Consider the following 10,940-nt stretch of genomic DNA (forward strand, 5'->3'; position numbering starts at 1 on the left):
GAAACACCACAGAAGCGCTTCACAGGAGGCTCCCAAGCACTGAGGATGTCACCTAGACAAGGGACGAAACGTTTGCAACAAAAACTTCCAGCTCGGCGAACAGAACCACAGCAACGAGCACCCGAGCTACAAATCTTCTCACAAACTTTGAACTAGCTCAGTAACGCGAGCATTACGCTAATCATTGCTTATTTAATATTAGCATATTTAAATATTAATATTTCATTTTTTGAATAATTATTTGTCTATTTAAGAATTAATATTGCATTCTATTAAAAGCAAAGTCACCACAGTCCCTCTGATCCATAGAACAGATGACTGGTGGTTGAACCTGATGGTCACTATAATCTCACGTTAGGCGAGAGGTTGAGAAGGCAAGACCTGCATGGTAACACCAGCTGGTGTAGGAATTGAACCCACACAGCTGATATCACCCAACTTTCCAGCTACCAGAGCTATTCAAATTACTATTTCATGCTAAAAAGCTGAAAGAACTGTGGATGCTGGAAATCAGAAACAAGAGCAGAAATTGCTGGAAAATCTCAGCAGGTCTGACAGCATCTGTGGAGAGAAATCAAAGTTAACGTTTTGGGTCCAGTGACCCTTCTTCAGAACTGAGAGTTTAACTTCAGAGCTCTGAACAAGTGTCATTAGACCAGAAATGTTAACTCTGCTTTCTCTCCACAGATGCTGCCAGATCTGCTGAGATTTTCCAGCAATTTTTGTTTCTATTGCCCCCAATATATACTACTCCCATTTGAAATGATGTTTGCTATTTTTCTGAATCAAACATTTCAAGCAGTAGCCCCAAAGATATAATGTTTTTTGATTACCTGGCAGCTGTTTAGAGCTATTTTCTGTAATTGATTAGATTAGATTAGATTAGATTACTTACAGTATGGAAACAGGCCCTTCGGCCCAACAAGTCCACACCGACCCGCCGAAGCGCACCCACCCAGACCCATTCCCCTACATATACCCCTGCACCTAACACTATGGGCAATTTAGCATGGCCAATTCACCTAACCTGCACATCTTTGGACTGTGGGAGGAAACCGGAGCACCCGGAGGAAACCCACGCAGACACAGGGAGAATGTGCAAACACCACACACCTGAGGCGGGAATTGAACCCAGGTCTCTGGCGCTGTGAGGCAGCAGTGCTAACCACTGTGCCACCGTGCCGCCCAAGCTAATTGCTATGATTACTGCAGGGACATTCATTGCAGCAATGGTTAACTATATTCAAATAATAGGGGTTATATTTATTTGACCATTGAAGTTTATTGTAAAGAAAATTCGATTATATTTCCTATCATTAGCACATTATGGACATTAGAAGACTCACCACAATTTGGCTCATAATAGACCCCATTGCTGTAAAACAGAAAGGATTTAGATTCAACATCAATCCCAACAGCAACTGGGCCATTTTTAAAGATGGCCATTTTTAATGCTGCTGTGTCTCCTGAAGTGACCCTGGTGTAACTCTTCAGCTTGGCTGTAAGTATGGATTGATTATAGTGGCAGAATCCATTCTAGGAATAATCAACATATCAAAAATAAATAAATAACACATCAAAATATGAGAGGGAACCAGAGAAATAAAACTGAAATCACGACTAAAAATAATCTGCATTCACTATCTGACTTTACATAGTTAAAAATTATACAACACCAGGTTACAGTCCAACAGGTTTATTTGAAAGTACAAGCTTTTGGAGCACTGCTCCTTCGTCAGGTAGCTACAATAGTTGATGAAGCAAAGTAATGGGGTTACATAGAAGCAGTCCCTTTTTTGATTTGATTAAGAATGTTCTGTTGCAAGCCCGGTTCATGTGAGAAGATTGGGTGAATTTCCCCAATACAAAAGAGATCATTTACAATGGAGAATTCAAGGGTGGTGGAGGATTAGCTCACTGTTAAAGATTGTAATGAGTCAAGCCTGCAAAATGTTCACAGTTGGTGTGTACATGAGTAAAATCCTTTTCCTTTCCCTCCCAACAAAGTATGAAATGTTGTCAATTGTTCCACACTCTATCCTTTAAAACAGCAAAGCTGAGAATGGAACTAGCTGATTCACCAAAGGAAGAATTATATTATTGCATTGAGTGGTTGAAATGACAAAATCTAACAGCGAGGGCCGTTTGTGAAGAAAAATACACTTATGAGTTAGATTAGGCTGAAAATGAATATGACACTTCCTTCAAATCCTCTGCTCACTGACAAATTACAGACTTCGACAAAAACTGAATAATTCAATGACTTAGTCTGTGACAGGCTTGAAATATTATGTTATATTGTTCAATGTCCCTAGGAAACAGACATACACAACTGGTAAATAGTAACTAGAGACAGCATGTTCAATATCCTTGATTTATTTGAAGAATTGACAACTCGTGCCATTGCTTTTGTGCAATGAATTGTTCTGATAGAACCATGCTGCCTGAACAGCAGAGAAAGATGGTGCAAGAATTGATAAATACATGAAAGAACAAAGGAAATTGCAAGGTGGGCTTTGGCAGAGAACAGAAGTAAGCGATTAATTGAATAATAAGAATGTTAATTAACTTCTTGTACAGGTCACTTTTACCCCAAAAGAGATTACAATGATCCAAAAATGTGAATCCTTCTCCCATACACCAGCTCCTCAGCCATGCATTCATCTGCTCTATCCTCCTATTCCTGCCCTCACTAGCTCATAGCACTGAGAGTAATCCAGATATTACTACTCTCAAGGAGCCCCTTTTTAAATCCCTGCCTAACTCTCTGCAATCTCCCTTCAGAATCTCAACCTTTTCCCTTCCTATGTCATTGGTTCCAATGTTTACAATGACCTCCTCTGGCCCCTATCCCCATTGAAAATATTCTGCACCTTTCCTGGGACATCCTTGATCCTGGCACCAGAAAAGCAACACACCGTTCTGATTTTTTTGCTGCTGGTCCACTACTTTTTGTCATTTATATAAATGATTTGGATGTGAGCAGAAGAGGTACAGTTAGTAAGTTTGCAGATGACACCAAAATTGGAGGTTTAGTGGACAGTGAAGAAGGTTACCTCAGATTACAACAGGATCTTGATCAGATGGACCAATGGGCTGAGAAGTGGCAGATGCAGTTTAATTCAGATAAATTTAAGGTGCTACATTTTGGGAAAGCAAATCTGAGCAGGACTTATACACTTAATGGTAAGGTCCTAGGGAGTGTTGCTGAACAAAGAGACCTCGGAGTGCAGGTTCATAGCTCCTTGAAAGTGGAATTGCAGGTAGATAGGATAGTGAGACAGGCCGCCCACTTGCGGAGCGTTTCAGAGAATACCTCTGGGACACCTGGACCAACCAACCCAACCACCCTGTGGCTCAACACTTCAACTCCCCCTCCCACTCCACCAAGGATATGCAGGTCTTTGGACTCCTCCATCGCCAGACCACAACAACACGACGGTTGGAGGAAGAGCACCTCATCTTCCGCCTAGGAACCCTCCAACCACAAGGGATGAACACGGATTTCACCAGTTTCCTCATTTCCCCTACCCAGCATCCAGGGAACAGGAGAATCGACGTTTCAGGCATAAGCCCTTCTTCAGGAATCTTATGCCCGAAACGTCGATTCTCCTGTTCCCTGGATGCTGCCTGACCTGCTGCGCTTCTCCAGCAACACATTTTCAGCTCTGATCTCCAGCATCTGCAGACCTCACTTTCTCCTCCAGATAGGATAGTGAATAAGGCATTTGGTATGTTTTCCTTTATTGGTCAGAGTATTGAATACAGGAGTTGGGAGGTCATGTTGTGGCCGTACAGGACATTGGTTAGACCACTGTTGGAGTATTGCGTGCAATTCTGGTCTACTTCCTATTGGAAAGACATTGTGAAACTTGAAAGGGTTCAGAAAAGATTTACAAGGATATTGCCAGGGTTGGAGGATTTGAGCTATAGGTAGAGGTTGAACAGGCTGGGGCTGTTTTCCCTGGAACGTCGGAGACTGAGGGGTGACCTTATAGTGGTTTACAAAATTATGAGGGGCATGGATAGGGTAAACAGACAAAGTCTTTTCCCTGGGATCGGGGAGTCCAGAACTAGAGGGCATAGGTTTAGGGTGAGAGGGGAAAGATATAAAAGAGATCTAAGGGGCATCTTTTCATACAGAGGGTGGTACATGTATGGAATGAGCTGCCAGAGGAAGTGGTGGAGGCTAATACAATTCCAGCATTTAAAAGGCTGGGTATTTGAATGGGTATTTGGATGGGTATTTGAATAGGAAGTGTTTGGAGGGATATGGGCTGGGTGCTGGCAGGTGGGATTAGATTGAGTTGGGATATCTGGTCGGTATGGACGGGTTGGACCGAAGACTCTGCTTCCGTGCTGTACATCTTTATGACTCTATGACTTGATAGCTGTTAGGCATGAACAAGAAATTTGCTTTGAGGTTCAACACAATGGCTACAGATTAGAGGTGAAGAGAAAGCTGCTTGTTGGTATCATGGTTAGTGTCCTTAGCTAGCATATGGAAGGCAGAGCTTCAGTTCGTTGATAGGGAGAGGCTGCTCTCTATAAGACTCTTGTGACGCAGTGATAGTGTTCCTACCTCTGGGCCAGATAGTTTGGGCTGAAGTCCCATTTGCCTCAGGTATGTGTCATGTTATGTCTGATCAAGTTGATTAAAACTATCTAGATGCATGAATAGGCCATAGGGCTATAAATACCCTGATTAAAACTCACTGAAAAAAACAAGTGAAGTTTTCAAACACTAGAATTCCCAAAAGCTGACTCCTATTGTATAGGTTCCAGTTTGTGAATTAAGGGTGAAGAGATGTGAACTTTACAGCCTGGAAAGGTGCTGTCAGAGAAAGCATCTTATAGGAAAGCAAAAATACTATTGTACCCAAAATCTAAAAGCTGCATCCCACACTCAATCTGGCAGTATTTGTGAAGCGAGAAGGTTTAATTAGAATCATATAGATGTACAGCATGGAAACAGACCCTTCAGTCCAACTTGTCCATGCTCACCAGATATCCTAAAGTAATCTCGTCCCATTTGCCAGCACTTGGCCCATATCCCTCTAAACCCTTCCTATTCATTTACCCATCCAAATGCCTTTTAAATGTTGTAATTGTACCAGGCTCCACCACTTCCATTGCAGCTCATTCCATACATCACCCTCTGCATGTTGCCCGTTAGGGCCCTTTTAAATCATTAACCTCTTACCCTAAACCTATGCCTTCTAGTTCTGGTGCCCCACCTGGGGAAAAGACCTTGGTTATTTATCCTATGAGATTTGCAGGACTATGCCATGAAAATAATTAATTTACTTCAAACACTTGGAGCAACATATCTGTGTTTTTCTCACTGATGTAATGTTATTGCCTTGCAATGTTAACTCTGTTTCTCCAGCGCTTCCTTTTTATTTCCAATTTTCAGCATGCACATTTTTTCACTTTCATTTTTGCTAATGTCTTTTCACAAATCTTTCTCACAATTTTCAGGGCATTCCGTCACGTATTGCACTCAGCTATCCACATAATAAACTTCAGTAATCTAACCAGATTCTTGTTACTGTAGGTGATGAAAACTTTGTACCAATGTGCCAGTAAACTATATTCAGCCTGCTGCCTGATGCAGTCCCTTCTTTTTGCCTGTCATCTTGAAAGGAAACATCCACTGTCCCCAACGTTTTACTTCCTCCAATGTTATTACTTGAGAAGTCCAAGTGATATACACATTGACAGCCCCTTAGCTTAGTCTGAACTACAAACAGATTTTTAAGAATGTTTTAAAACCTTTTGCATTAAAACCATCTGAAGTCTCCTCTTGTCTCTATCAACTTTGCATCTGACTAAACTCCTATGAAGCACCATTAAATAATTGACTACATTAAAGACTTTAATATAAAGGTATTATTGTGAGGTGGCAAACAGCTGTCTGGAGACAAAGGCATGAGAAGGTAGAGATAAGAGATTAGTGCAGAAGATAAATTGCAGAGTTATCATGGTTAATGCAGGACAAAGGTTAGACAATTGAATCTTTGACAAAGTAGTTGCAAGCAACATGAGGATTATCTTTCCTGTCAAGGGGTGGCTGAAATAGAAATTAGATTTAAGAAGGAGTAGAGGGATGTAGAGAGTGAGAAATAGGAGCAAATCTAGTCTTGTTTGTGATTAGGACCATGAAAGTGGTGAGGTTGCAGAAGTTAGTAATGCCCAGCTCTGTGAAATTGAGTCAGAGATTATTTTTATGGTGGAACTGGCAAAGTGAGGACATAGGGATGATGAATTAACAGGTGACAGGAGTTGAGATGAAGATTAAAAGCTTGAGGGGAGGATGTTCTTATTGAAGAATTTGAGATGGTGTTGAGTTGTGGGGGGGGGGGGTGTAGATGAGGAAGATGGTAGACCAGAAAGGTAGTAAAAGTGGATCAAGAGACAGATAAGAATGAAATGTTCAGAGCACGAGCATGAGGCAGAGGCCCTGGAGGAGATGGCAACGAGGGTGATATGGATAGGGTGGGGCTTGGGTGGCACAAGCTGGAAAAAGTCCAGCTAGGTCATAGAGATGTACAGCACAGAAACAGACCCTTCAATCCAACTCGTCCATGCCGACCAGATATCCCAACCCATGGGTGGCACAAGCTGGAAAAAGTCCAGCTAGGTCATAGAGTCATAGAGATGTACAGCACAGAAACAGACCCTTCAATCCAACTCGTCCATGCCGACCAGATATCCCAACCCAATGTAATCCCACGTGCCAGCACCCAGCCCATATCTCTCTGAATCATTCCTATTGATATACCCATCCAGATGCCTTTTAAATGTTGCAATTCTACCAGCCTCCACCACTTCCTCTGGCAGCTCATTCCATACACACACCACCCTCTGTGTGAAAAAGTTGCCCCATAGGTCTTGTACAACAAAATATTTTAGTTACTTAGAGGATAAATTTAGGATAATCTCTCCGCTACGTCTGGATGCCATAGAAGGTGATGCTGACATCTCTTACCAAATACACTTTGCTCAGGACTTTTTCAGCTGAACAATGCATAATGAAAGGGAACAACCAATTAATGGGAAAAACCCTCAGTACAGACCTGTCCCATGTAAGAGCCGTACGATTCTGCATCAGCGATTCCACCATGTTTCATGATCCATTCAAATGTCTGCCATTCCAATCCACCATCACACCCATGATTTCCAAAGCCCCAGGTACAATCCATCAACATTTGCTGGGAAAGAGGAACTAAGTTTCCTGTCTGAGATGAAAAGCAAGTGAACTTAGTACAGAAATCACGGTGATGGGGCTGTTCCTTCAAACTGTTTCATCTTGGAAACATGAATTAAACTCTCTGTTCCAGTGAAATAAAAGCAAATTTCTGCAGATGCTGGAGATCTGAATTACAAATAGAAAATACTCGGGAAACTCAGCAGGTCTGGCAACATCTGTGGGGAGAAAAACAGATATTGTTTTGAATTTCTTCCAAAGAACAGTCATATCAGGCTTGAAAAGTTAACTTTGTGTAGTGAGTGGAATAACGTCAAGCAGGTAAACCTCATAGAATATGAGTTCCTTCATTGGGACCATTAATCTGGTCCAATCAGGGAGTCCTGGCTAACAGACATGAATAGGGGTGTCAGAGTTCTGTTCACTCTCGGAGCCTGAGCTCCGAGATGGCAGGATCAGTGTCATGAACAATACACGTGTAAATAAAGGGTGACTTGGTGACAGGTCTTTGTGGAGTTATTTCACTCTGTTTCTCTCTCCAAAGATGCTGCTGGATCTGCTGAGTTTTTCCAGCACTTTCTGTTCTTACTTTATTCCAATATCAACTTTAGCAAAACTGAAGTATTGACACTGCTACTAAATTAGTGCACTCTCAACCAGAATTAATGTTTGATTTTCATACAGTACAGTACATATTCATTTACATCTTCTGTCTCTGCACTAGAAGAGGTAGTTCAGAAACATTTCTTTGTTCTCCTGTTAATTTGAGAATTATAAAATCACCAGTTCGAATGAAAGGTGAAGTCAAGCAGCTCAAAATTGACTTGAAGGTTTTGTCTTTTAACTGAGAGGTAAAGGTCAGTGGTCTCAGCAACTTTGATGGCGCTAACAGCTTTTGTTTCTATGACTGTGGCAATGAACTTTTTAATAGTTTCACTAAAACAGGGTATACACATCAAACAGAGCTGATTAATAGCTTCTGAACAATGCGACAGTTAAATTACTAACCTGCCTCTTTTCGCTTCAGTTGATGAGAGGTTTTCAATTCAGCTTTTTCGGTTTAATTTCAGATTTTAATTGTAGTTTTCATTGAAGTATAGCTTGGGCACAGCACAGAAGCAGGCAATTCAGCCTGTCAAATCTTTGCTAGCTCTCGTCTTGAGCAACTCAGCTAGTGCAATTGTCACATGCTTCCCTGGTACCACGCAAATTGTTTCTCTTCAGCTGCTAATCCAATTCCCTTTCAACAAGTTTACCTTTCATTCAACTTTGAAGGTGTTTGGTTACTCCAGGCAGCCATCAACAGTAAGAACACGTTTACTTTCACCGATATTGTTCATTGTCAAAAATGATGTGGAATCCAAAAGTTTTTAAAAAGCTTATTCTGAGTATGTTTCACCTTTAAATGGAGAGACACTTGCAGCACAAGGAATTTGAGATTCATGGTGCATGAATCTGAAATGTTTAGCATTAAGTTGAGTGGATAATAAAGAGGGAAAAAAAAAATGTTGGCCTATATTTCAAAGGGAATGCAATATAAAAGTAGGGAAGTCTTGTTAAAGTTATACAAAGCACTACTCGGACTCTAGCTGGAATACTGTGATCAATTTTGGTTCCCTTGTGTAAGGAAAGATATCCTGGCATTCAATGGTTCACTGCCTTGGATTTTCTTATGAAGATAATCATGAGGGGCATGGATAGGATAAATAGACAAAGTATTTTCCCCGGGGTGGGGGAGTCCAGAACTAGAGGGCATAGGTTTAGGGTGAGAGGGAAAAGATATAAAAGAGACCGAAGGGACAATTTTTTCACACAGAGGGTGGTACGTGTATGGAATGAGCTGCCAGAGGAAGTGGTGGAGCTTGGTACAACTACAGCATTTAAAAGGCATCTGAATGGGTACATGAATAGGAAGGATTTAGAGGGATATGGGCTAAGTGCTGGAAAATGGGACTAGATTTATTTTGAATATCTGGTCGGCATAGAAAAGTTGGACTGAAGGGTCTGTTTCCATGCTGCACATCTTTATGACTCTATGATTAGCTTGGGCCTATACTTACTGGTGTTTAAAAGAATGAGAGGAAACCCTACTGAAACATACAAGATTCTTAGGAGGCTTGACAGGGGCAATGCAGAGAGCATGTGACTCCTTGTGGGAGAGTCTAGGACCAGAGGACGTCATCTCAGAGCAAGGAGTTTTTAGATTAGACTAGATTAGTTGCCCAATTATGACAGAGATGAGCTAGAATTTCTTCTCTCAGAGGGAAGTGAATCTATGGAATTCTTCACTGTAGAGGGCTGTCGAAGCTAGGTCAATAAGTACACTCAAGGCTAAAGTATTTGGTGAGTAAGGGAATCTAGGGTTATTGGGGAAAAGGCAACAAAGTGGAGCTGAGGATTATCAGATCAGCCATTTCACATTGAATGCCAGAGTAGACTTGATGGGCTGAATGGCCTAATTCGAGTCCTACGTCTAATGGTCTTTTATTGTTCATTGATCTGCCCTGATATTGGGCACTGGGGCTGGAGGAGTGTAAGGCAGACACACAGCTTGTTCTTAGTTTGTTACTGATTCCTGTTCAGACTGGAAGTAGGAGATTGTATGAATCGCCCAGGATTTATTTGCGTGCTTACGTTGCAGTGCTGTGGCCAGAGACACACCTGTGAATCCCCACCTGATTTTCCTGAAGTCGGGAATTAAACAGAGCAAGGTTTGTATCTGTGTTATCCCCACTCTGCACTATTGAATGTCACTGCACTCATGTTCAGAGCTTTGCATTGTTATAAAACACGCTTAAATGCACATCCAGACAGCTGCATTAGCAATCGTTTCAGAAACACACTACTCACCTTGAGATAAAGTGCTCCTTCTATAGCACCAGTAGCTGCAAAGCTCCAACAGGAGCCACAAACAGCCTGATCTTTGACAGGGGTCACAGCTCCTGCAATACACAAAGGGTTTAAATTAAGATCCATGAACATTTCTTCAAATATGTTTGGTCATTTAAAATAGACATAAGCCATAGGAGAAAATGCTGGAAAATCTCAGCAGGTCTGGCAGCATCTGTAAGGAGGGAAAAGAGCTGACGTTTCGAATCTAGTTGACCCTTTGTCAAAGCTTCATGCTCTCGTCCTGACGTGGAAAAATTCATAAACTTCGCTTCCAGTTTCCATCCCTCCATCACCTTCACCTGGTCCATCTCCGACACTTGCCTTCCTTTCCTTGACCTTTCTGTCTCCATTTCCGGCTATAGTCTATCCACTAATATCCATTACAGGCCCACTGACTCCCACAGCTATCTGGACCACGGCTCTTCTCACCCTACGTCCTGTAAGGACTCTATCCCTTTCTCTCAGTTCCTTCGCCTCCGCTGCATTTGTTCCGATGAGGCCACTTTCCAAAATGGTGCTCTTAATATGTGCTCCTTCTTCTCTAACCTTGGCTTCTCACCTACAGTTGTTGACAGGGCTCTCGACAGCGTGCGGTCCATCTCCTGCGCCACAACCCTCCCTCCACTCCCAGAACAAGGATAGGGTCCCTCTTGTTCTCACCTTTCACCCCACCAGCCTTCACATGCAAAGAATAATCCTCCACCATTTTCGCCAACTCCAACACAATACCACCACTAAACACATCTTCCCTTCCTTCCCCCTGTCTGCATTCTGCAGAGATCGTTCCCTCCAGGACAACCTAGTCCACTCCTCCATCACACCTAACACCTCTCCCATC

The 10,940-nt window shown here is 42.1% G+C and overlaps 1 protein-coding gene across 1 annotated transcript in view; it reads right to left on the bottom strand.

The window, feature by feature from the left end:
• Nucleotides 1-10,940, bottom strand: part of LOC122563473 (digestive cysteine proteinase 2-like) — a 46,099-nt gene that overhangs the window by 2,117 nt on the left and 33,042 nt on the right. The window contains exons 8-10 of the mRNA XM_043717226.1: nucleotides 10,061-10,152; nucleotides 7,080-7,241; nucleotides 1,347-1,536 (exon numbers count right to left, since the gene is read on the bottom strand). Coding sequence (XP_043573161.1) covers nucleotides 1,347-1,536; nucleotides 7,080-7,241; nucleotides 10,061-10,152 — 444 coding nt within the window. The remainder of the gene's footprint in view (nucleotides 1-1,346; nucleotides 1,537-7,079; nucleotides 7,242-10,060; nucleotides 10,153-10,940) is intronic.

The sequence above is a fragment of the Chiloscyllium plagiosum genome, chromosome 27 (assembly GCF_004010195.1).
Source record: "Chiloscyllium plagiosum isolate BGI_BamShark_2017 chromosome 27, ASM401019v2, whole genome shotgun sequence".
In the NCBI taxonomy this organism is placed as follows: Eukaryota; Metazoa; Chordata; class Chondrichthyes; order Orectolobiformes; family Hemiscylliidae; genus Chiloscyllium; species Chiloscyllium plagiosum.